The sequence below is a fragment of the Harpia harpyja genome, chromosome 9 (genome assembly GCF_026419915.1).
Source record: "Harpia harpyja isolate bHarHar1 chromosome 9, bHarHar1 primary haplotype, whole genome shotgun sequence".
NCBI lineage: Eukaryota > Metazoa > Chordata > Aves > Accipitriformes > Accipitridae > Harpia > Harpia harpyja.
The window spans coordinates 25,894,527-25,919,232 of record NC_068948.1 but is presented as its reverse complement, the minus strand read 5'-3'; the positions used below and the strand labels follow the sequence as shown (position 1 = coordinate 25,919,232).

General features: G+C 60.0%; 8 protein-coding genes across 8 annotated transcripts; 4 read left to right on the top strand and 4 right to left on the bottom strand.

The window, feature by feature from the left end:
- The first annotated feature begins 4,486 nt into the window (after window positions 1–4,486).
- On the top strand, window positions 4,487–4,921 carry LOC128146106 (claw keratin-like). The gene has a single exon (XM_052797216.1). The coding sequence runs from the start codon at window positions 4,487–4,489 to the stop codon at window positions 4,919–4,921; it is 435 nt and encodes a 144-aa protein (XP_052653176.1).
- Window positions 4,922–7,396: 2,475 nt separating this feature from the next.
- On the bottom strand, window positions 7,397–7,831 carry LOC128146108 (claw keratin-like). Its single transcript, XM_052797217.1, has one exon. The coding sequence runs from the start codon at window positions 7,829–7,831 to the stop codon at window positions 7,397–7,399; it is 435 nt and encodes a 144-aa protein (XP_052653177.1).
- Window positions 7,832–9,832: 2,001 nt separating this feature from the next.
- LOC128146427 (claw keratin-like) lies at window positions 9,833–10,267 on the top strand. Its single transcript, XM_052797784.1, has one exon. It carries the CDS (start codon window positions 9,833–9,835, stop codon window positions 10,265–10,267), a length of 435 nt encoding a protein of 144 aa, XP_052653744.1.
- Window positions 10,268–12,742: 2,475 nt separating this feature from the next.
- LOC128146375 (claw keratin-like) lies at window positions 12,743–13,177 on the bottom strand. Its single transcript, XM_052797668.1, has one exon. It carries the CDS (start codon window positions 13,175–13,177, stop codon window positions 12,743–12,745), a length of 435 nt encoding a protein of 144 aa, XP_052653628.1.
- A 2,001-nt stretch (window positions 13,178–15,178) lies between these two features.
- LOC128146347 (claw keratin-like) lies at window positions 15,179–15,613 on the top strand. The gene has a single exon (XM_052797630.1). It carries the CDS (start codon window positions 15,179–15,181, stop codon window positions 15,611–15,613), a length of 435 nt encoding a protein of 144 aa, XP_052653590.1.
- A 2,475-nt stretch (window positions 15,614–18,088) lies between these two features.
- LOC128146376 (claw keratin-like) lies at window positions 18,089–18,523 on the bottom strand. The gene has a single exon (XM_052797669.1). It carries the CDS (start codon window positions 18,521–18,523, stop codon window positions 18,089–18,091), a length of 435 nt encoding a protein of 144 aa, XP_052653629.1.
- Window positions 18,524–20,524: 2,001 nt separating this feature from the next.
- On the top strand, window positions 20,525–20,959 carry LOC128146384 (claw keratin-like). Its single transcript, XM_052797682.1, has one exon. The coding sequence runs from the start codon at window positions 20,525–20,527 to the stop codon at window positions 20,957–20,959; it is 435 nt and encodes a 144-aa protein (XP_052653642.1).
- Window positions 20,960–23,434: 2,475 nt separating this feature from the next.
- On the bottom strand, window positions 23,435–23,869 carry LOC128146378 (claw keratin-like). The gene has a single exon (XM_052797671.1). The coding sequence runs from the start codon at window positions 23,867–23,869 to the stop codon at window positions 23,435–23,437; it is 435 nt and encodes a 144-aa protein (XP_052653631.1).
- Window positions 23,870–24,706: the final 837 nt, after the last annotated feature.

Sequence of the window (24,706 nt, the reverse complement as noted above, 5' to 3'; positions counted from 1 at the left end):
CTGGGCCGCCCCAGCCAGCTCCCACCTGGGGCCTCGTCAGGGGCACCTGCAGGAGCTGCTGTGCTTCCTCCTGCCTGCCCTTGGCAGCACGTCCCTCCACCAGCCCGTCTTATGCAGCAGGGATCACGCTCGTCTCCTTCACCAACAGCTTCTCCCTCTTTCCCTTCCCTGTCTTCCCCCCACTTTGGGCTCCTGCACTCTACAGCCCAAGAAGAGCTGTTGGGCCCCACAGTGAGTTTGCCGCCCGCTCTGGCCATTCCCCACGGGCTGCCTGCAGCCTCGGGCCGCGGGGACTGGGATGCCAACGGAGCCGCTCCAACGGCAAAGGCCCAGGTCAGAGCCACTTGGGAGGCCATGGGTCGATAGGGGAGACGGTGAGCAACCCCCAGCACCTCCCCAACTGCCATGCCTCCATCCCCTCCACATCCCTGCACCCCTGCACCACCTCCTCACCCTGTTTTTCCTCCGTCTTCCACTGCTGCTTGCAGCACTTTTGGCCCCGTCTTGCCCCCACTGCTGGAGCAGAAGCTCTTCCTGGGATTCCCTGTGTCACCCACCTGCCACCTGGGGATACGGCTCTGCCCAGGAAAAGAATGACAGGAGAGCTTTCCACAGCCCGGTGCTCTGGACCAGATCTGCTGGCCCTTGTTTGCACACCAGCCCACAAAGTAGCCCACGCTGCCACACCCCCCCGCAAAGCACCCAGCCACAGCAGCCATGACGGGGTCACCAGAACCCCCTTCCACCACTGTGCCCTCAGCAGACACACAGGGGACACCACGTGAGCCAGGACCTGGTGGGTGGCCGAGAGTCAGTGCAGGGGGACCTGGCCAGCTGCGAGGACGGGCAGAGCTTGAAACACCCTCAAGGGAAAGAGAAGACGTGCAAACTTCAGTTCAGGCAGTGGAAGGAAGGAACGCCTGCTCTTGCCATTTCGCTGCCTTCTATCCCATCCTCTGTGTTCACAGCTGCGGATGAGACATCTTTCTTGAGCTCCCCAGCAGCGACCAACGTGCTGCCACGCTGCCCTTCCTGGTGGCTCTGGCCGGAACTGTCCTCTGTCCAAGACCACTTTGCCGTCCTGGGATCACAAGATCAGAAGATACTTGGAGAAGGGAGGCACCTCAGGAGGGTAGACAGTCCAACCTCCTGCTCGGAGAGCTTTGTGCTTCACCTGACTGGATACCCGTGGCCACTTCAGGACTCTGAGGGGAAATTTGGGAAGACTTGGCTGTGACTATCTCACTCCTTCCCGGTGGCCCCCACCTCTAGCTGGGCACAGGGGCATGGCCAGCAGCCCTGTACATGCAGTGGTCGTCTCTCCATTTCCCGGGACCTCCAAACGTGGCCGTTAACAAGGCAATGAAAGGAGGTAATGCCTGGCATGCTGGTTTTGCAGGGGATTTGGAAGAGCTTCTGCAAGACACCTATGGCGCTTTCACGTATTCAAAGTGGGCTTTGGGAATGTATTGTGTTTATTGCTGGTGGGAGACCAGAGGAAGCTCAGTGGGATGTGCTCTACAAGACTCAGCTGGGACTGTCATCATCTAGTTGTAAGACACTGAGCAAACTGCCCAAATGCTCCAAGGGCACTACCGTGGCAGATTCAAGCGGCCCGCACCAACACGCCCCGAGGTTTGGGGGAAGTGGGAAAGAAGAAGGAAGGATGAAGAAAAACCATGGGTCGACCTTGCGATGCGACACAGCTTTTATTGCACTTTGAGGGGAGGAGGCAGTTGGGAGAAGAGCAGGGCCCCGGCCAAGGGCAGCCCCACATCTCCTGGCAGCCGGCAGAGCGACAGCGAGCATCAGCTGTGCCACAGGAGCAGGCACCTAGTGCAGGTCTCTGTCATCAGGGGGCAACAAGTCTTGAAGGGATGCTCAAGTAGGGCAGGAGGAAGGCACAGCTGGGCCCCAAGCAGGCACGAGGCACCCAAGCTCCGGAGAGCAGCAATGCCGAAGGCACGTCCTCCCACAGAGCGTCGTGTCGGGATGTGCCAGGGGCTTTTCTGGAGCTCTCCTTCATCTGTGGCCGGAGCCAGTGTGGGGCTTAGCAGGGCCCACAGTTGCCGTTGAGGTACCTGTGGCCTCGGCCCCAGCCGCCATATCCGCAACCCCCATAGCCTCCGTAGCCCCCGTAGCCTCCATAGCCTCCGTAGCCCCCGTAGCCTCCGTAGCCCCCAAGGCCTCCATAGCCCCAAGAGCCCCAAGAGCCTCCATAGCCCCCAAGGCCTCCAAAACCGCCACGGCCTCCAAAAGTGCCACCAAAGCCCCCTCCAACTCCGGGGGCTCCCGCCGAGCCCAACAACGCTGTACTGCGGGAAGGAGCTGAGGATGGGCCCGGGGAAGGTGACCACCGAGGGCGGGGGCTGGATCACCACCGAGGAGTCGGGGCACTGCCGCACGCAGGGCTCGTTGCAGGTGTCAGCCAGCGGGGCCGGGGCGGCCACCCCGCAGGAAGGGGCGCACAGGCTGGAGCAGGACATCCTTGGGTTCGGGAGGTAAAGCTGCAAGACAAGGCAGAGCTCTGGCTCAGTGCAAGGCCTGATCCTAAGTCCCTCCGGCCTCTCTCACACTTGGAACCTGTGTCCCAGGGCGTGCTCGGGATTATCTCGGCAGTCAGAGCAAAAACACGTTCCAGAGTTGAAATGCTGCTTTAGACCCCTTGCTGCCCTCATGCTCCCTGGTTCTTACTCGGCCACGGGAGGGAGGCAAAACTCCCTCATCCAAAGCAGATGGAAAATCACCAAGCTCCCAAAGGACTTGAGGGCACTGGCATACTCGGGGCATCGTACCTACGAGTTTAAATTTCCATCCTTTCCATAGTTCTGAAACAGCACCATCACATCCTAACCATGTGCTATGAAAGTGTGGTGGAGCACTCAGCAAAAGACACCTTGAGAAAGCCACTGCTGAGGAAGGAAAGGTGGAGGTAAGACTTGGACTTACCACAGTGATCAGGAGAGTCATGCGGAGGAAACTGGACAGAGGGCTGCAAAGCCCTCAGCTCTTTTATACATGTCCCAGACTGCCCGGGCCATCGGCCAAGGGGGCGGTTGCAAAAACCCCAGGTAATTATGAATTCAAGCGGACAAGCTTCCTGACACAGATAGCGGTGCGAGACAACTATGTGCCTCCTCACTGGGGACATTGGCGTGCAAACGTGCCCTGGAGAAGAAAGAGGTGATGGGAGGGACAGAGTGTGACGCATCATTACATGAAAGACAAGGCGCTGCTGTAGCTGAACTCGCGGCACCAATAAACCCTGACCTGTCCCTAATCCCTCACTTTGCTTACGTAGAAGAATCCTGGGCATCTTGCAGAAGATTGCTGTGCCCAACCACGCCACACTCAGCACTCAGCAGCAGTCCAGCCACGCACCCAGAGCCATCGGTGCCCAGCATTGCCTGTGCCCGTAGGGAGCGTGGCCACATGCAGCCTGGCTCTCTGTGGATGCTCGGCCAGCATCTCCGGGCACAGTCCTCAGTGCCCAGGTGAGTAATCAAGTCCCTCCAGAGGGGGCTCGGGGAGGACCACGCTCACAGACACGAGGCTGAAGGAGCTGACAGTGACCTGGTCGCGTTGCTGCCCTTCTGCTCCTCCATATACGTCCCCCCTCAGAGGTCTCCTGTGCTCTACCCCACTGCCGTGCCCATCGCGTCTCTACCAGGCCGCTGTGCGTTTGCGGTTTTGCCACACGTGGCACCCGTCTCCTCTACTCTTTGCATGGCCGTCAAGTGAAACCGGGACCTAAAAATCCCAATGCCCGCCCGAGCCTTCGGGGTGGGCAATTAGCAGAGATGCCTGTGGACCCCAAGACCGTGAGATGCGCAGCTGTTGCCGGCATTCAGAGATGGTGGGCATTTGGAAGTCACCCCGAGCGTGTGGAATGCCTTCTGCCTTTGCCCAACCTCCCGCTGCCTCTGTTTACCAGCCTGTAAAAGAGAGCTAATGACAGGCGTGATGGCTGTGCCCAGGATTGCAAAGCACTTCTGCAAGATGCCCGGGACTCTTCTACATAGGCAAAGTGGGGGATCAGGGACAGATCGGGGTTTATTGGTGGCACGAGGTCAACTACAGCACCGCCTTGTCTTTCATGTAATGACGTGTCACAGTCTGTCCCTCCCATCGCCCCTATCCTCTTCAGGGCACGTTTGCACACCAAAGTCCCCAGTGAAGAGGGCTATAATTGTCTCGCTTCATTATCTGTGTCATGAAGCTTTTTCACTTGATTTCATGACTACGTGGGGTTTCCACCACCACCCCCTTGGCCGACGCCCCAGGCAGTGTGGGACACGTATAAAAGAGCTGAGGCCTTTGCAGCCCTCTATCCATCTTCCTCCACTTGACTCTCCCAATCAACCGGGTAAGTCCAGCTCTTGGAAGCCTCTTGGGGATCTCTGCCTGCCTCCCTCCATACAGCCCCTTCCCCACACCCTGGCCTAATCCCTGGTGCCTTTTCCAGCACTCCTTGCCTGCCTGGAAGATGTCCTGCTCCAGCCTGTGCGCCCCTTCCTGCGGGGTGGCCGCCCCGGCCCCGCTGGCTGACACCTGCAACGAGCCCTGCGTGCGGCAGTGCCCCGACTCCACGGTGGTGATCCAGCCCCCGCCCTCGGTGGTCACCTTCCCCGGGCCCATCCTCAGCTCCTTCCCGCAGTACAGCGTTGTTGGCTCGGCGGGAGCCCCCGGAGTTGGAGGGGGCTTTGGTGGCACTTTTGGAGGCCGTGGCGGTTTTGGAGGCCTTGGGGGCTATGGAGGCTCTTGGGGCTCTTGGGGCTATGGAGGCCTTGGGGGCTACGGAGGCTACGGGGGCTACGGAGGCTATGGAGGCTACGGGGGCTACGGAGGCTATGGGGGTTGCGGATATGGCGGCTGGGGCCGAGGCCACAGGTACCTCAACGGCAACTGTGGGCCCTGCTAAGCCCCACACTGGCTCCGGCCACAGATGAAGGAGAGCTCCAGAAAAGCCCCTGGCACATCCCGACACGACGCTCTGTGGAAGGACGTGCCTTCGGCATTGCTGCTCTCCGGAGCTTGGGTGCCTCGTGCCTGCTTGGGGCCCAGCTCTGCCTTCCTCCTGCCCTGCTGATCACCCCTTCAAAGCTCGCTGACTCCAGATGACAGGGACCCGCACTAAGCGCCTGCTCCTGCGGCACGGCTGATGCTCGCTGTCGCTCTGCCGGCTGCCAGGAGATGTGGGGCTGCCCTTGGCCGGGGCCCTGCTCTTCTCCCAACTGCCTCCTCCCCTCAAAGAGCAATAAAAGCTGTGTCGCATCGCAAGGTCGACCCATGGTTTTTCTTCATCCTTCCTCCATACCCAGTACCCCGAGTGGCAGCCTTGGCTCCCTGGGCCGCCCCAGCCAGCTCCCACCCGGGGCCTCGTCAGGGGCACCTGCAGGAGCTGCTGTGCTTCCTCCTGCCTGCCCTTGGCAGCACGTCCCTCCACCAGCCCGTCTTATGCAGCAGGGATCACGCTCGTCTCCTTCACCAACAGCTTCTCCCTCTTTCCCTTCCCTGTCTTCCCCCCACTTTGGGCTCCTGCACTCTACAGCCCAAGAAGAGCTGTTGGGCCCCACAGTGAGTTTGCCGCCCGCTCTGGCCATTCCCCACGGGCTGCCTGCAGCCTCGGGGCCGCGGGGACTGGGATGCCAACGGAGCCGCTCCAACGGCAAAGGCCCAGGTCAGAGCCACTTGGGAGGCCATGGGTCGATAGGGGAGACGGTGAGCAACCCCCAGCACCTCCCCAACTGCCATGCCTCCATCCCCTCCACATCCCTGCACCCCTGCACCACCTCCTCACCCTGTTTTTCCTCCGTCTTCCACTGCTGCTTGCAGCACTTTTGGCCCCGTCTTGCCCCCACTGCTGGAGCAGAAGCTCTTCCTGGGATTCCCTGTGTCACCCACCTGCCACCTGGGGATACGGCTCTGCCCAGGAAAAGAATGACAGGAGAGCTTTCCACAGCCCGGTGCTCTGGACCAGATCTGCTGGCCCTTGTTTGCACACCAGCCCACAAAGTAGCCCACGCTGCCACACCCCCCGCAAAGCACCCAGCCACAGCAGCCATGACGGGGTCACCAGAACCCCCTTCCACCACTGTGCCCTCAGCAGACACACAGGGGACACCACGTGAGCCAGGACCTGGTGGGTGGCCGAGAGTCAGTGCAGGGGGACCTGGCCAGCTGCGAGGACGGGCAGAGCTTGAAACACCCTCAAGGGAAAGAGAAGACGTGCAAACTTCAGTTCAGGCAGTGGAAGGAAGGAACGCCTGCTCTTGCCATTTCGCTGCCTTCTATCCCATCCTCTGTGTTCACAGCTGCGGATGAGACATCTTTTCTTGAGCTCCCCAGCAGCGACCAACGTGCTGCCACGCTGCCCTTCCTGGTGGCTCTGGCCGGAACTGTCTCTGTCCAAGACCACTTTGCCGTCCTGGGATCACAAGATCAGAAGATACTTGGAGAAGGGAGGCACCTCAGGAGGGTAGACAGTCCAACCTCCTGCTCGGAGAGCTTTGTGCTTCACCTGACTGGATACCCGTGGCCACTTCAGGACTCTGAGGGGAAATTTGGGAAGACTTGGCTGTGACTATCTCACTCCTTCCCGGTGGCCCCCACCTCTAGCTGGGCACAGGGGCATGGCCAGCAGCCCTGTACATGCAGTGGTCGTCTCTCCATTTCCCGGGACCTCCAAACGTGGCCGTTAACAAGGCAATGAAAGGAGGTAATGCCTGGCATGCTGGTTTTGCAGGGGATTTGGAAGAGCTTCTGCAAGACACCTATGGCGCTTTCACGAATTCAAAGTGGGCTTTGGGAATGTATTGTGTTTATTGCTGGTGGGAGACCAGAGGAAGCTCAGTGGGATGTGCTCTACAAGACTCAGCTGGGACTGTCATCATCTAGTTGTAAGACACTGAGCAAACTGCCCAAATGCTCCAAGGGCACTACCGTGGCAGATTCAAGCGGCCCGCACCAACACGCCCCGAGGTTTGGGGGAAGTGGGAAAGAAGAAGGAAGGATGAAGAAAAACCATGGGTCGACCTTGCGATGCGACACAGCTTTTATTGCACTTTGAGGGGAGGAGGCAGTTGGGAGAAGAGCAGGGCCCCGGCCAAGGGCAGCCCCACATCTCCTGGCAGCCGGCAGAGCGACAGCGAGCATCAGCTGTGCCACAGGAGCAGGCACCTAGTGCAGGTCTCTGTCATCAGGGGGCAACAAGTCTTGAAGGGATGCTCAAGTAGGGCAGGAGGAAGGCACAGCTGGGCCCCAAGCAGGCACGAGGCACCCAAGCTCCGGAGAGCAGCAATGCCGAAGGCACGTCCTTCCACAGAGCGTCGTGTCGGGATGTGCCAGGGGCTTTTCTGGAGCTCTCCTTCATCTGTGGCCGGAGCCAGTGTGGGGCTTAGCAGGGCCCACAGTTGCCGTTGAGGTACCTGTGGCCTCGGCCCCAGCCGCCATATCCGCAACCCCCATAGCCTCCGTAGCCCCCGTAGCCTCCATAGCCTCCGTAGCCCCCGTAGCCTCCGTAGCCCCCAAGGCCTCCATAGCCCCAAGAGCCCCAAGAGCCTCCATAGCCCCCAAGGCCTCCAAAACCGCCACGGCCTCCAAAAGTGCCACCAAAGCCCCCTCCAACTCCGGGGGCTCCCGCCGAGCCAACAACGCTGTACTGCGGGAAGGAGCTGAGGATGGGCCCGGGGAAGGTGACCACCGAGGGCGGGGGCTGGATCACCACCGTGGAGTCGGGGCACTGCCGCACGCAGGGCTCGTTGCAGGTGTCAGCCAGCGGGGCCGGGGCGGCCACCCCGCAGGAAGGGGCGCACAGGCTGGAGCAGGACATCCTTGGGTTCGGGAGGTAAAGCTGCAAGACAAGGCAGAGCTCTGGCTCAGTGCAAGGCCTGATCCTAAGTCCCTCCGGCCTCTCTCACACTTGGAACCTGTGTCCCAGGGCGTGCTCGGGATTATCTCGGCAGTCAGAGCAAAAACACGTTCCAGAGTTGAAATGCTGCTTTAGACCCCTTGCTGCCCTCATGCTCCCTGGTTCTTACTCGGCCACGGGAGGGAGGCAAAACTCCCTCATCCAAAGCAGATGGAAAATCACCAAGCTCCCAAAGGACTTGAGGGCACTGGCATACTCGGGGCATCGTACCTACGAGTTTAAATTTCCATCCTTTCCATAGTTCTGAAACAGCACCATCACATCCTAACCATGTGCTATGAAAGTGTGGTGGAGCACTCAGCAAAAGACACCTTGAGAAAGCCACTGCTGAGGAAGGAAAGGTGGAGGTAAGACTTGGACTTACCACAGTGATCAGGAGAGTCAAGCGGAGGAAACTGGACAGAGGGCTGCAAAGCCCTCAGCTCTTTTATACATGTCCCAGACTGCCCGGGCCATCGGCCAAGGGGGCGGTTGCAAAAACCCCAGGTAATTATGAATTCAAGCGGACAAGCTTCCTGACACAGATAGCGGTGCGAGACAACTATGTGCCTCCTCACTGGGGACATTGGCGTGCAAACGTGCCCTGGAGAAGAAAGAGGTGATGGGAGGGACAGAGTGTGACGCATCATTACATGAAAGACAAGGCGCTGCTGTAGCTGAACTCGCGGCACCAATAAACCCTGACCTGTCCCTAATCCCTCACTTTGCTTACGTAGAAGAATCCTGGGCATCTTGCAGAAGATTGCTGTGCCCAACCACGCCACACTCAGCACTCAGCAGCAGTCCAGCCACGCACCCAGAGCCATCGGTGCCCAGCATGCCTGTGCCCGTAGGGAGCGTGGCCACATGCAGCCTGGCTCTCTGTGGATGCTCGGCCAGCATCTCCGGGCACAGTCCTCAGTGCCCAGGTGAGTAATCAAGTCCCTCCAGAGGGGGCTTGGGGAGGACCACGCTCACAGACACGAGGCTGAAGGAGCTGACAGTGACCTGGTCGCGTTGCTGCCCTTCTGCTCCTCCATATACGTCCCCCGTCTCAGAGGTCTCCTGTGCTCTACCCCACTGCCGTGCCCATCGCGTCTCTACCAGGCCGCTGTGCGTTTGCGGTTTTGCCACACGTGGCACCCGTCTCCTCTACTCTTTGCATGGCCGTCAAGTGAAACCGGGACCTAAAAATCCCAATGCCCGCCCGAGCCTTCGGGGTGGGCAATTAGCAGAGATGCCTGTGGACCCCAAGACCGTGAGATGCGCAGCTGTTGCCGGCATTCAGAGATGGTGGGCATTTGGAAGTCACCCCGAGCGTGTGGAATGCCTTCTGCCTTTGCCCAACCTCCCGCTGCCTCTGTTTACCAGCCTGTAAAAGAGAGCTAATGACAGGCGTGATGGCTGTGCCCAGGATTGCAAAGCACTTCTGCAAGATGCCCGGGACTCTTCTACATAGGCAAAGTGGGGGATCAGGGACAGATCGGGGTTTATTGGTGGCACGAGGTCAACTACAGCACCGCCTTGTCTTTCATGTAATGACGTGTCACGGTCTGTCCCTCCCATCGCCCCTATCCTCTTCAGGGCACGTTTGCACACCAAAGTCCCCAGTGAAGAGGGCTATAATTGTCTCGCTTCATTATCTGTGTCATGAAGCTTTTTCACTTGATTTCATGACTACGTGGGGTTTCCACCACCACCCCCTTGGCCGACGCCCCAGGCAGTGTGGGACACGTATAAAAGAGCTGAGGCCTTTGCAGCCCTCTATCCATCTTCCTCCACTTGACTCTCCCAATCAACCGGGTAAGTCCAGCTCTTGGAAGCCTCTTGGGGATCTCTGCCTGCCTCCCTCCATACAGCCCCTTCCCCACACCCTGGCCTAATCCCTGGTGCCTTTTCCAGCACTCCTTGCCTGCCTGGAAGATGTCCTGCTCCAGCCTGTGCGCCCCTTCCTGCGGGGTGGCCGCCCCGGCCCCGCTGGCTGACACCTGCAACGAGCCCTGCGTGCGGCAGTGCCCCGACTCCACGGTGGTGATCCAGCCCCCGCCCTCGGTGGTCACCTTCCCCGGGCCCATCCTCAGCTCCTTCCCGCAGTACAGCGTTGTTGGCTCGGCGGGAGCCCCCGGAGTTGGAGGGGGCTTTGGTGGCACTTTTGGAGGCCGTGGCGGTTTTGGAGGCCTTGGGGGCTATGGAGGCTCTTGGGGCTCTTGGGGCTATGGAGGCCTTGGGGGCTACGGAGGCTACGGGGGCTACGGAGGCTATGGAGGCTACGGGGGCTACGGAGGCTATGGGGGTTGCGGATATGGCGGCTGGGGCCGAGGCCACAGGTACCTCAACGGCAACTGTGGGCCCTGCTAAGCCCCACACTGGCTCCGGCCACAGATGAAGGAGAGCTCCAGAAAAGCCCCTGGCACATCCCGACACGACGCTCTGTGGAAGGACGTGCCTTCGGCATTGCTGCTCTCCGGAGCTTGGGTGCCTCGTGCCTGCTTGGGGCCCAGCTCTGCCTTCCTCCTGCCCTGCTGATCACCCCTTCAAAGCTCGCTGACTCCAGATGACAGGGACCCGCACTAAGCGCCTGCTCCTGCGGCACGGCTGATGCTCGCTGTCGCTCTGCCGGCTGCCAGGAGATGTGGGGCTGCCCTTGGCCGGGGCCCTGCTCTTCTCCCAACTGCCTCCTCCCCTCAAAGAGCAATAAAAGCTGTGTCGCATTGCAAGGTCGACCCATGGTTTTTCTTCATCCTTCCTCCATACCCAGTACCCCGAGTGGCAGCCTCGGCTCCCTGGGCCGCCCCAGCCAGCTCCCACCCGGGGCCTCGTCAGGGGCACCTGCAGGAGCTGCTGTGCTTCCTCCTGCCTGCCCTTGGCAGCACGTCCCTCCACCAGCCCGTCTTATGCAGCAGGGATCACGCTCGTCTCCTTCACCAACAGCTTCTCCCTCTTTCCCTTCCCTGTCTTCCCCCCACTTTGGGCTCCTGCACTCTACAGCCCAAGAAGAGCTGTTGGGCCCCACAGTGAGTTTGCCGCCCGCTCTCGCCATTCCCCACGGGCTGCCTGCAGCCTCGGGGCCGCGGGGACTGGGATGCCAACGGAGCCGCTCCAACGGCAAAGGCCCAGGTCAGAGCCACTTGGGAGGCCATGGGTCGATAGGGGAGACGGTGAGCAACCCCCAGCACCTCCCCAACTGCCATGCCTCCATCCCCTCCACATCCCTGCACCCCTGCACCACCTCCTCACCCTGTTTTTCCTCCGTCTTCCACTGCTGCTTGCAGCACTTTTGGCCCCGTCTTGCCCCCACTGCTGGAGCAGAAGCTCTTCCTGGGATTCCCTGTGTCACCCACCTGCCACCTGGGGATACGGCTCTGCCCAGGAAAAGAATGACAGGAGAGCTTTCCACAGCCCGGTGCTCTGGACCAGATCTGCTGGCCCTTGTTTGCACACCAGCCCACAAAGTAGCCCACGCTGCCACACCCCCCGCAAAGCACCCAGCCACAGCAGCCATGACGGGGTCACCAGAACCCCCTTCCACCACTGTGCCCTCAGCAGACACACAGGGGACACCACGTGAGCCAGGACCTGGTGGGTGGCCGAGAGTCAGTGCAGGGGGACCTGGCCAGCTGCGAGGACGGGCAGAGCTTGAAACACCCTCAAGGGAAAGAGAAGACGTGCAAACTTCAGTTCAGGCAGTGGAAGGAAGGAACGCCTGCTCTTGCCATTTCGCTGCCTTCTATCCCATCCTCTGTGTTCACAGCTGCGGATGAGACATCTTTTCTTGAGCTCCCCAGCAGCGACCAACGTGCTGCCACGCTGCCCTTCCTGGTGGCTCTGGCCGGAACTGTCTCTGTCCAAGACCACTTTGCCGTCCTGGGATCACAAGATCAGAAGATACTTGGAGAAGGGAGGCACCTCAGGAGGGTAGACAGTCCAACCTCCTGCTCGGAGAGCTTTGTGCTTCACCTGACTGGATACCCGTGGCCACTTCAGGCCTCTGAGGGGAAATTTGGGAAGACTTGGCTGTGACTATCTCACTCCTTCCCGGTGGCCCCCACCTCTAGCTGGGCACAGGGGCATGGCCAGCAGCCCTGTACATGCAGTGGTCGTCTCTCCATTTCCCGGGACCTCCAAACGTGGCCGTTAACAAGGCAATGAAAGGAGGTAATGCCTGGCATGCTGGTTTTGCAGGGGATTTGGAAGAGCTTCTGCAAGACACCTATGGCGCTTTCACGTATTCAAAGTGGGCTTTGGGAATGTATTGTGTTTATTGCTGGTGGGAGACCAGAGGAAGCTCAGTGGGATGTGCTCTACAAGACTCAGCTGGGACTGTCATCATCTAGTTGTAAGACACTGAGCAAACTGCCCAAATGCTCCAAGGGCACTACCGTGGCAGATTCAAGCGGCCCGCACCAACACGCCCCGAGGTTTGGGGGAAGTGGGAAAGAAGAAGGAAGGATGAAGAAAAACCATGGGTCGACCTTGCGATGCGACACAGCTTTTATTGCACTTTGAGGGGAGGAGGCAGTTGGGAGAAGAGCAGGGCCCCGGCCAAGGGCAGCCCCACATCTCCTGGCAGCCGGCAGAGCGACAGCGAGCATCAGCTGTGCCACAGGAGCAGGCACCTAGTGCAGGTCTCTGTCATCAGGGGGCAACAAGTCTTGAAGGGATGCTCAAGTAGGGCAGGAGGAAGGCACAGCTGGGCCCCAAGCAGGCACGAGGCACCCAAGCTCCGGAGAGCAGCAATGCCGAAGGCACGTCCTCCCACAGAGCGTCGTGTCGGGATGTGCCAGGGGCTTTTCTGGAGCTCTCCTTCATCTGTGGCCGGAGCCAGTGTGGGGCTTAGCAGGGCCCACAGTTGCCGTTGAGGTACCTGTGGCCTCGGCCCCAGCCGCCATATCCGCAACCCCCATAGCCTCCGTAGCCCCCGTAGCCTCCATAGCCTCCGTAGCCCCCGTAGCCTCCGTAGCCCCCAAGGCCTCCATAGCCCCAAGAGCCCCAAGAGCCTCCATAGCCCCCAAGGCCTCCAAAACCGCCACGGCCTCCAAAAGTGCCACCAAAGCCCCCTCCAACTCCGGGGGCTCCCGCCGAGCCAACAACGCTGTACTGCGGGAAGGAGCTGAGGATGGGCCCGGGGAAGGTGACCACCGAGGGCGGGGGCTGGATCACCACCGTGGAGTCGGGGCACTGCCGCACGCAGGGCTCGTTGCAGGTGTCAGCCAGCGGGGCCGGGGCGGCCACCCCGCAGGAAGGGGCGCACAGGCTGGAGCAGGACATCCTTGGGTTCGGGAGGTAAAGCTGCAAGACAAGGCAGAGCTCTGGCTCAGTGCAAGGCCTGATCCTAAGTCCCTCCGGCCTCTCTCACACTTGGAACCTGTGTCCCAGGGCGTGCTCGGGATTATCTCGGCAGTCAGAGCAAAAACACGTTCCAGAGTTGAAATGCTGCTTTAGACCCCTTGCTGCCCTCATGCTCCCTGGTTCTTACTCGGCCACGGGAGGGAGGCAAAACTCCCTCATCCAAAGCAGATGGAAAATCACCAAGCTCCCAAAGGACTTGAGGGCACTGGCATACTCGGGGCATCGTACCTACGAGTTTAAATTTCCATCCTTTCCATAGTTCTGAAACAGCACCATCACATCCTAACCATGTGCTATGAAAGTGTGGTGGAGCACTCAGCAAAAGACACCTTGAGAAAGCCACTGCTGAGGAAGGAAAGGTGGAGGTAAGACTTGGACTTACCACAGTGATCAGGAGAGTCAAGCGGAGGAAACTGGACAGAGGGCTGCAAAGCCCTCAGCTCTTTTATACATGTCCCAGACTGCCCGGGCCATCGGCCAAGGGGGCGGTTGCAAAAACCCCAGGTAATTATGAATTCAAGCGGACAAGCTTCCTGACACAGATAGCGGTGCGAGACAACTATGTGCCTCCTCACTGGGGACATTGGCGTGCAAACGTGCCCTGGAGAAGAAAGAGGTGATGGGAGGGACAGAGTGTGACGCATCATTACATGAAAGACAAGGCGCTGCTGTAGCTGAACTCGCGGCACCAATAAACCCTGACCTGTCCCTAATCCCTCACTTTGCTTACGTAGAAGAATCCTGGGCATCTTGCAGAAGATTGCTGTGCCCAACCACGCCACACTCAGCACTCAGCAGCAGTCCAGCCACGCACCCAGAGCCATCGGTGCCCAGCATGCCTGTGCCCGTAGGGAGCGTGGCCACATGCAGCCTGGCTCTCTGTGGATGCTCGGCCAGCATCTCCGGGCACAGTCCTCAGTGCCCAGGTGAGTAATCAAGTCCCTCCAGAGGGGGCTCGGGGAGGACCACGCTCACAGACACGAGGCTGAAGGAGCTGACAGTGACCTGGTCGCGTTGCTGCCCTTCTGCTCCTCCATATACGTCCCCCGTCTCAGAGGTCTCCTGTGCTCTACCCCACTGCCGTGCCCATCGCGTCTCTACCAGGCCGCTGTGCGTTTGCGGTTTTGCCACACGTGGCACCCGTCTCCTCTACTCTTTGCATGGCCGTCAAGTGAAACCGGGACCTAAAAATCCCAATGCCCGCCCGAGCCTTCGGGGTGGGCAATTAGCAGAGATGCCTGTGGACCCCAAGACCGTGAGATGCGCAGCTGTTGCCGGCATTCAGAGATGGTGGGCATTTGGAAGTCACCCCGAGCGTGTGGAATGCCTTCTGCCTTTGCCCAACCTCCCGCTGCCTCTGTTTACCAGCCTGTAAAAGAGAGCTAATGACAGGCGTGATGGCTGTGCCCAGGATTGCAAAGCACTTCTGCAAGATGCCCGGGACTCTTCTACATAGGCAAAGTGGGGGATCAGGGACAGATCGGGGTTTATTGGTGGCACGAGGTCAACTACAGCACCGCCTTGTCTTTCATGTAATGACGTGTCACGGTCTGTCCCTCCCATCGCCCCTATCCTCTTCAGGGCACGTTTGCACACCAAAGTCCCCAGTGAAGAGGGCTATAATTGTCTCGCTTCATTATCTGTGTCATGAAGCTTTTTCACTTGATTTCATGACTACGTGGGGTTTCCACCACCACCCCCTTGGCCGACGCCCCAGGCAGTGTGGGACACGTATAAAAGAGCTGAGGCCTTTGCAGCCCTCTATCCATCTTCCTCCACTTGGCTCTCCCAATCAACCGGGTAAGTCCAGCTCTTGGAAGCCTCTTGGGGATCTCTGCCTGCCTCCCTCCATACAGCCCCTTCCCCACACCCTGGCCTAATCCCTGGTGCCTTTTCCAGCACTCCTTGCCTGCCTGGAAGATGTCCTGCTCCAGCCTGTGCGCCCCTTCCTGCGGGGTGGCCGCCCCGGCCCCGCTGGCTGACACCTGCAACGAGCCCTGCGTGCGGCAGTGCCCCGACTCCACGGTGGTGATCCAGCCCCCGCCCTCGGTGGTCACCTTCCCCGGGCCCATCCTCAGCTCCTTCCCGCAGTACAGCGTTGTTGGCTCGGCGGGAGCCCCCGGAGTTGGAGGGGGCTTTGGTGGCACTTTTGGAGGCCGTGGCGGTTTTGGAGGCCTTGGGGGCTATGGAGGCTCTTGGGGCTCTTGGGGCTATGGAGGCCTTGGGGGCTACGGAGGCTACGGGGGCTACGGAGGCTATGGAGGCTACGGGGGCTACGGAGGCTATGGGGGTTGCGGATATGGCGGCTGGGGCCGAGGCCACAGGTACCTCAACGGCAACTGTGGGCCCTGCTAAGCCCCACACTGGCTCCGGCCACAGATGAAGGAGAGCTCCAGAAAAGCCCCTGGCACATCCCGACACGACGCTCTGTGGAAGGACGTGCCTTCGGCATTGCTGCTCTCCGGAGCTTGGGTGCCTCGTGCCTGCTTGGGGCCCAGCTCTGCCTTCCTCCTGCCCTGCTGATCACCCCTTCAAAGCTCGCTGACTCCAGATGACAGGGACCCGCACTAAACGCCTGCTCCTGCGGCACGGCTGATGCTCGCTGTCGCTCTGCCGGCTGCCAGGAGATGTGGGGCTGCCCTTGGCCGGGGCCCTGCTCTTCTCCCAACTGCCTCCTCCCCTCAAAGTGCAATAAAAGCTGTGTCGCATCGCAAGGTCGACCCATGGTTTTTCTTCATCCTTCCTCCATACCCAGTACCCCGAGTGGCAGCCTTGGCTCCCTGGGCCGCCCCAGCCAGCTCCCACCCGGGGCCTCGTCAGGGGCACCTGCAGGAGCTGCTGTGCTTCCTCCTGCCTGCCCTTGGCAGCACGTCCCTCCACCAGCCAGTCTTATGCAGCAGGGATCACGCTCGTCTCCTTCACCAACAGCTTCTCCCTCTTTCCCTTCCCTGTCTTCCCCCCACTTTGGGCTCCTGCACTCTACAGCCCAAGAAGAGCTGTTGGGCCCCACAGTGAGTTTGCCGCCCGCTCTGGCCATTCCCCACGGGCTGCCTGCAGCCTCGGGGCCGCGGGGACTGGGATGCCAACGGAGCCGCTCCAACGGCAAAGGCCCAGGTCAGAGCCACTTGGGAGGCCATGGGTCGATAGGGGAGACGGTGAGCAACCCCCAGCACCTCCCCAACTGCCATGCCTCCATCCCCTCCACATCCCTGCACCCCTGCACCACCTCCTCACCCTGTTTTTCCTCCGTCTTCCACTGCTGCTTGCAGCACTTTTGGCCCCGTCTTGCCCCCACTGCTGGAGCAGAAGCTCTTCCTGGGATTCCCTGTGTCACCCACCTGCCACCTGGGGATACGGCTCTGCCCAGGAAAAGAATGACAGGAGAGCTTTCCACAGCCCGGTGCTCTGGACCAGATCTGCTGGCCCTTGTTTGCACACCAGCCCACAAAGTAGCCCACGCTGCCACACCCCCCGCAAAGCACCCAGCCACAGCAGCCATGACGGGGTCACCAGAACCCCCTTCCACCACTGTGCCCTCAGCAGACACACAGGGGACACCACGTGAGCCAGGACCTGGTGGGTGGCCGAGAGTCAGTGCAGGGGGACCTGGCCAGCTGCGAGGACGGGCAGAGCTTGAAACACCCTCAAGGGAAAGAGAAGACGTGCAAACTTCAGTTCAGGCAGTGGAAGGAAGGAACGCCTGCTCTTGCCATTTCGCTGCCTTCTATCCCATCCTCTGTGTTCACAGCTGCGGATGAGACATCTTTTCTTGAGCTCCCCAGCAGCGACCAACGTGCTGCCACGCTGCCCTTCCTGGTGGCTCTGGCCGGAACTGTCTCTGTCCAAGACCACTTTGCCGTCCTGGGATCACAAGATCAGAAGATACTTGGAGAAGGGAGGCACCTCAGGAGGGTAGACAGTCCAACCTCCTGCTCGGAGAGCTTTGTGCTTCACCTGACTGGATACCCGTGGCCACTTCAGGCCTCTGAGGGGAAATTTGGGAAGACTTGGCTGTGACTATCTCACTCCTTCCCGGTGGCCCCCACCTCTAGCTGGGCACAGGGGCATGGCCAGCAGCCCTGTACATGCAGTGGTCGTCTCTCCATTTCCCGGGACCTCCAAACGTGGCCGTTAACAAGGCAATGAAAGGAGGTAATGCCTGGCATGCTGGTTTTGCAGGGGATTTGGAAGAGCTTCTGCAAGACACCTATGGCGCTTTCACGTATTCAAAGTGGGCTTTGGGAATGTATTGTGTTTATTGCTGGTGGGAGACCAGAGGAAGCTCAGTGGGATGTGCTCTACAAGACTCAGCTGGGACTGTCATCATCTAGTTGTAAGACACTGAGCAAACTGCCCAAATGCTCCAAGGGCACTACCGTGGCAGATTCAAGCGGCCCGCACCAACACGCCCCGAGGTTTGGGGGAAGTGGGAAAGAAGAAGGAAGGATGAAGAAAAACCATGGGTCGACCTTGCGATGCGACACAGCTTTTATTGCACTTTGAGGGGAGGAGGCAGTTGGGAGAAGAGCAGGGCCCCGGCCAAGGGCAGCCCCACATCTCCTGGCAGCCGGCAGAGCGACAGCGAGCATCAGCTGTGCCACAGGAGCAGGCACCTAGTGCAGGTCTCTGTCATCAGGGGGCAACAAGTCTTGAAGGGATGCTCAAGTAGGGCAGGAGGAAGGCACAGCTGGGCCCCAAGCAGGCACGAGGCACCCAAGCTCCGGAGAGCAGCAATGCCGAAGGCACGTCCTCCCACAGAGCGTCGTGTCGGGATGTGCCAGGGGCTTTTCTGGAGCTCTCCTTCATCTGTGGCCGGAGCCAGTGTGGGGCTTAGCAGGGCCCACAGTTGCCGTTGAGGTACCTGTGGCCTCGGCCCCAGCCGCCATATCCGCAACCCCCATAGCCTCCGTAGCCCCCGTAGCCTCCATAGCCTCCGTAGCCCCCGTAGCCTCCGTAGCCCCCAAGGCCTCCATAGCCCCAAGAGCCCCAAGAGCCTCCATAGCCCCCAAGGCCTCCAAAACCGCCACGGCCTCCAAAAGTGCCACCAAAGCCCCCTCCAACTCCGGGGGCTCCCGCCGAGCCAACAACGCTGTACTGCGGGAAGGAGCTGAGGATGGGCCCGGGGAAGGTGACCACCGAGGGCGGGGGCTGGATCACCACCGTGGAGTCGGGGCACTGCCGCACGCAGGGCTCGTTGCAGGTGTCAGCCAGCGGGGCCGGGGCGGCCACCCCGCAGGAAGGGGCGCACAGGCTGGAGCAGGACATCCTTGGGTTCGGGAGGTAAAGCTGCAAGACAAGGCAGAGCTCTGGCTCAGTGCAAGGCCTGATCCTAAGTCCCTCCGGCCTCTCTCACACTTGGAACCTGTGTCCCAGGGCGTGCTCGGGATTATCTCGGCAGTCAGAGCAAAAACACGTTCCAGAGTTGAAATGCTGCTTTAGACCCCTTGCTGCCCTCATGCTCCCTGGTTCTTACTCGGCCACGGGAGGGAGGCAAAACTCCCTCATCCAAAGCAGATGGAAAATCACCAAGCTCCCAAAGGACTTGAGGGCACTGGCATACTCGGGGCATCGTACCTACGAGTTTAAATTTCCATCCTTTCCATAGTTCTGAAACAGCACCATCACATCCTAACCATGTGCTATGAAAGTGTGGTGGAGCACTCAGCAAAAGACACCTTGAGAAAGCCACTGCTGAGGAAGGAAAGGTGGAGGTAAGACTTGGACTTACCACAGTGATCAGGAGAGTCAAGCGGAGGAAACTGGACAGAGGGCTGCAAAGCCCTCAGCTCTTTTATACATGTCCCAGACTGCCCGGGCCATCGGCCAAGGGGGCGGTTGCAAAAACCCCAGGTAATTATGAATTCAAGCGGACAAGCTTCCTGACACAGATAGCGGTGCGAGACAACTATGTGCCTCCTCACTGGGGACATTGGCGTGCAAACGTGCCCTGGAGAAGAAAGAGGTGATGGGAGGGACAGAGTGTGACGCATCATTACATGAAAGACAAGGCGCTGCTGTAGCTGAACTCGCGGCACCAATAAACCCTGACCTGTCCCTAATCCCTCACTTTGCTTACGTAGAAGAATCCTGGGCATCTTGCAGAAGATTGCTGTGCCCAACCACGCCACACTCAGCACTCAGCAGCAGTCCAGCCACGCACCCAGAGCCATCAGTGCCCAGCATGCCTGTGCCCGTAGGGAGCGTGGCCACATGCAGCCTGGCTCTCTGTGGATGCTCGGCCAGCATCTCCGGGCACAGTCCTCAGTGCCCAGGTGAGTAATCAAGTCCCTCCAGAGGGGGCTCGGGGAGGACCACGCTCACAGACACGAGGCTGAAGGAGCTGACAGTGACCTGGTCGCGTTGCTGCCCTTCTGCTCCTCCATATACGTCCCCCGTCTCAGAGGTCTCCTGTGCTCTACCCCACTGCCGTGCCCATCGCGTCTCTACCAGGCCGCTGTGCGTTTGCGGTTTTGCCACACGTGGCACCCGTCTCCTCTACTCTTTGCATGGCCGTCAAGTGAAACCGGGACCTAAAAATCCCAATGCCCGCCCGAGCCTTCGGGGTGGGCAATTAGCAGAGATGCCTGTGGACCCCAAGACCGTGAGATGCGCAGCTGTTGCCGGCATTCAGAGATGGTGGGCATTTGGAAGTCACCCCGAGCGTGTGGAATGCCTTCTGCCTTTGCCCAACCTCCCGCTGCCTCTGTTTACCAGCCTGTAAAAGAGAGCTAATGACAGGCGTGATGGCTGTGCCCAGGATTGCAAAGCACTTCTGCAAGATGCCCGGGACTCTTCTACATAGGCAAAGTGGGGGATCAGGGACAGATCGGGGTTTATTGGTGGCACGAGGTCAACTACAGCACCGCCTTGTCTTTCATGTAATGACGTGTCACGGTCTGTCCCTCCCATCGCCCCTATCCTCTTCAGGGCACGTTTGCACACCAAAGTCCCCAGTGAAGAGGGCTATAATTGTCTCGCTTCATTATCTGTGTCATGAAGCTTTTTCACTTGATTTCATGACTACGTGGGGTTTCCACCACCACCCCCTTGGCCGACGCCCCAGGCAGTGTGGGACACGTATAAAAGAGCTGAGGCCTTTGCAGCCCTCTATCCATCTTCCTCCACTTGGCTCTCCCAATCAACCGGGTAAGTCCAGCTCTTGGAAGCCTCTTGGGGATCTCTGCCTGCCTCCCTCCATACAGCCCCTTCCCCACACCCTGGCCTAATCCCTGGTGCCTTTTCCAGCACTCCTTGCCTGCCTGGAAGATGTCCTGCTCCAGCCTGTGCGCCCCTTCCTGCGGGGTGGCCGCCCCGGCCCCACTGGCTGACACCTGCAACGAGCCCTGCGTGCGGCAGTGCCCCGACTCCACGGTGGTGATCCAGCCCCCGCCCTCGGTGGTCACCTTCCCCGGGCCCATCCTCAGCTCCTTCCCGCAGTACAGCGTTGTTGGCTCGGCGGGAGCCCCCGGAGTTGGAGGGGGCTTTGGTGGCACTTTTGGAGGCCGTGGCGGTTTTGGAGGCCTTGGGGGCTATGGAGGCTCTTGGGGCTCTTGGGGCTATGGAGGCCTTGGGGGCTACGGAGGCTACGGGGGCTACGGAGGCTATGGAGGCTACGGGGGCTACGGAGGCTATGGGGGTTGCGGATATGGCAGCTGGGGCCGAGGCCACAGGTACCTCAACGGCAACTGTGGGCCCTGCTAAGCCCCACACTGGCTCCGGCCACAGATGAAGGAGAGCTCCAGAAAAGCCCCTGGCACATCCCGACACGACGCTCTGTGGAAGGACGTGCCTTCGGCATTGCTGCTCTCCGGAGCTTGGGTGCCTCGTGCCTGCTTGGGGCCCAGCTCTGCCTTCCTCCTGCCCTGCTGATCACCCCTTCAAAGCTCGCTGACTCCAGATGACAGGGACCCGCACTAAACGCCTGCTCCTGCGGCACGGCTGATGCTCGCTGTCGCTCTGCCGGCTGCCAGGAGATGTGGGGCTGCCCTTGGCCGGGGCCCTGCTCTTCTCCCAACTGCCTCCTCCCCTCAAAGTGCAATAAAAGCTGTGTCGCATCGCAAGGTCGACCCATGGTTTTTCTTCATCCTTCCTCCATACCCAGTACCCCGAGTGGCAGCCTTGGCTCCCTGGGCCGCCCCAGCCAGCTCCCACCCGGGGCCTCGTCAGGGGCACCTGCAGGAGCTGCTGTGCTTCCTCCTGCCTGCCCTTGGCAGCACGTCCCTCCACCAGCCAGTCTTATGCAGCAGGGATCACGCTCGTCTCCTTCACCAACAGCTTCTCCCTCTTTCCCTTCCCTGTCTTCCCCCCACTTTGGGCTCCTGCACTCTACAGCCCAAGAAGAGCTGTTGGGCCCCACAGTGAGTTTGCCGCCCGCTCTGGCCATTCCCCACGGGCTGCCTGCAGCCTCGGGGCCGCGGGGACTGGGATGCCAACGGAGCCGCTCCAACGGCAAAGGCCCAGGTCAGAGCCACTTGGGAGGCCATGGGTCGATAGGGGAGACGGTGAGCAACCCCCAGCACCTCCCCAACTGCCATGCCTCCATCCCCTCCACATCCCTGCACCCCTGCACCACCTCCTCACCCTGTTTTTCCTCCGTCTTCCACTGCTGCTTGCAGCACTTTTGGCCCCGTCTTGCCCCCACTGCTGGAGCAGAAGCTCTTCCTGGGATTCCCTGTGTCACCCACCTGCCACCTGGGGATACGGCTCTGCCCAGGAAAAGAATGACAGGAGAGCTTTCCACAGCCCGGTGCTCTGGACCAGATCTGCTGGCCCTTGTTTGCACACCAGCCCACAAAGTAGCCCACGCTGCCACACCCCCCGCAAAGCACCCAGCCACAGCAGCCATGACGGGGTCACCAGAACCCCCTTCCACCACTGTGCCCTCAGCAGACACACAGGGGACACCACGTGAGCCAGGACCTGGTGGGTGGCCGAGAGTCAGTGCAGGGGGACCTGGCCAGCTGCGAGGACGGGCAGAGCTTGAAACACCCTCAAGGGAAAGAGAAGACGTGCAAACTTCAGTTCAGGCAGTGGAAGGAAGGAACGCCTGCTCTTGCCATTTCGCTGCCTTCTATCCCATCCTCTGTGTTCACAGCTGCGGATGAGACATCTTTTCTTGAGCTCCCCAGCAGCGACCAACGTGCTGCCACGCTGCCCTTCCTGGTGGCTCTGGCCGGAACTGTCTCTGTCCAAGACCACTTTGCCGTCCTGGGATCACAAGATCAGAAGATACTTGGAGAAGGGAGGCACCTCAGGAGGGTAGACAGTCCAACCTCCTGCTCGGAGAGCTTTGTGCTTCACCTGACTGGATACCCGTGGCCACTTCAGGCCTCTGAGGGGAAATTTGGGAAGACTTGGCTGTGACTATCTCACTCCTTCCCGGTGGCCCCCACCTCTAGCTGGGCACAGGGGCATGGCCAGCAGCCCTGTACATGCAGTGGTCGTCTCTCCATTTCCCGGGACCTCCAAACGTGGCCGTTAACAAGGCAATGAAAGGAGGTAATGCCTGGCATGCTGGTTTTGCAGGGGATTTGGAAGAGCTTCTGCAAGACACCTATGGCGCTTTCACGTATTCAAAGTGGGCTTTGGGAATGTATTGTGTTTATTGCTGGTGGGAGACCAGAGGAAGCTCAGTGGGATGTGCTCTACAAGACTCAGCTGGGACTGTCATCATCTAGTTGTAAGACACTGAGCAAACTGCCCAAATGCTCCAAGGGCACTACCGTGGCAGATTCAAGCGGCCCGCACCAACACGCCCCGAGGTTTGGGGGAAGTGGGAAAGAAGAAGGAAGGATGAAGAAAAACCATGGGTCGACCTTGCGATGCGACACAGCTTTTATTGCACTTTGAGGGGAGGAGGCAGTTGGGAGAAGAGCAGGGCCCCGGCCAAGGGCAGCCCCACATCTCCTGGCAGCCGGCAGAGCGACAGCGAGCATCAGCTGTGCCGCAGGAGCAGGCACCTAGTGCAGGTCTCTGTCATCAGGGGGCAACAAGTCTTGAAGGGATGCTCAAGTAGGGCAGGAGGAAGGCACAGCTGGGCCCCAAGCAGGCACGAGGCACCCAAGCTCCGGAGAGCAGCAATGCCGAAGGCACGTCCTCCCACAGAGCGTCGTGTCGGGATGTGCCAGGGGCTTTTCTGGAGCTCTCCTTCATCTGTGGCCGGAGCCAGTGTGGGGCTTAGCAGGGCCCACAGTTGCCGTTGAGGTACCTGTGGCCTCGGCCCCAGCCGCCATATCCGCAACCCCCATAGCCTCCGTAGCCCCCGTAGCCTCCATAGCCTCCGTAGCCCCCGTAGCCTCCGTAGCCCCCAAGGCCTCCATAGCCCCAAGAGCCCCAAGAGCCTCCATAGCCCCCAAGGCCTCCAAAACCGCCACGGCCTCCAAAAGTGCCACCAAAGCCCCCTCCAACTCCGGGGGCTCCCGCCGAGCCAACAACGCTGTACTGCGGGAAGGAGCTGAGGATGGGCCCGGGGAAGGTGACCACCGAGGGCGGGGGCTGGATCACCACCGTGGAGTCGGGGCACTGCCGCACGCAGGGCTCGTTGCAGGTGTCAGCCAGCGGGGCCGGGGCGGCCACCCCGCAGGAAGGGGCGCACAGGCTGGAGCAGGACATCCTTGGGTTCGGGAGGTAAAGCTGCAAGACAAGGCAGAGCTCTGGCTCAGTGCAAGGCCTGATCCTAAGTCCCTCCGGCCTCTCTCACACTTGGAACCTGTGTCCCAGGGCGTGCTCGGGATTATCTCGGCAGTCAGAGCAAAAACACGTTCCAGAGTTGAAATGCTGCTTTAGACCCCTTGCTGCCCTCATGCTCCCTGGTTCTTACTCGGCCACGGGAGGGAGGCAAAACTCCCTCATCCAAAGCAGATGGAAAATCACCAAGCTCCCAAAGGACTTGAGGGCACTGGCATACTCGGGGCATCGTACCTACGAGTTTAAATTTCCATCCTTTCCATAGTTCTGAAACAGCACCATCACATCCTAACCATGTGCTATGAAAGTGTGGTGGAGCACTCAGCAAAAGACACCTTGAGAAAGCCACTGCTGAGGAAGGAAAGGTGGAGGTAAGACTTGGACTTACCACAGTGATCAGGAGAGTCAAGCGGAGGAAACTGGACAGAGGGCTGCAAAGCCCTCAGCTCTTTTATACATGTCCCAGACTGCCCGGGCCATCGGCCAAGGGGGCGGTTGCAAAAACCCCAGGTAATTATGAATTCAAGCGGACAAGCTTCCTGACACAGATAGCGGTGCGAGACAACTATGTGCCTCCTCACTGGGGACATTGGCGTGCAAACGTGCCCTGGAGAAGAAAGAGGTGATGGGAGGGACAGAGTGTGACGCATCATTACATGAAAGACAAGGCGCTGCTGTAGCTGAACTCGCGGCACCAATAAACCCTGACCTGTCCCTAATCCCTCACTTTGCTTACGTAGAAGAATCCTGGGCATCTTGCAG

Excerpts from the sequence above, each read along its gene's own strand:
- LOC128146378 (XM_052797671.1), bottom strand. The coding sequence starts at position 23,869 with ATGTCCTGCTCCAGCCTGTGCGCCCCTTCCTGCGGGGTGGCCGCCCCG.
- LOC128146375 (XM_052797668.1), bottom strand. The coding sequence starts at position 13,177 with ATGTCCTGCTCCAGCCTGTGCGCCCCTTCCTGCGGGGTGGCCGCCCCG.
- LOC128146347 (XM_052797630.1), top strand. The coding sequence starts at position 15,179 with ATGTCCTGCTCCAGCCTGTGCGCCCCTTCCTGCGGGGTGGCCGCCCCG.
- LOC128146108 (XM_052797217.1), bottom strand. The coding sequence starts at position 7,831 with ATGTCCTGCTCCAGCCTGTGCGCCCCTTCCTGCGGGGTGGCCGCCCCG.
- LOC128146384 (XM_052797682.1), top strand. The coding sequence starts at position 20,525 with ATGTCCTGCTCCAGCCTGTGCGCCCCTTCCTGCGGGGTGGCCGCCCCG.
- LOC128146106 (XM_052797216.1), top strand. The coding sequence starts at position 4,487 with ATGTCCTGCTCCAGCCTGTGCGCCCCTTCCTGCGGGGTGGCCGCCCCG.
- LOC128146376 (XM_052797669.1), bottom strand. The coding sequence starts at position 18,523 with ATGTCCTGCTCCAGCCTGTGCGCCCCTTCCTGCGGGGTGGCCGCCCCG.
- LOC128146427 (XM_052797784.1), top strand. The coding sequence starts at position 9,833 with ATGTCCTGCTCCAGCCTGTGCGCCCCTTCCTGCGGGGTGGCCGCCCCG.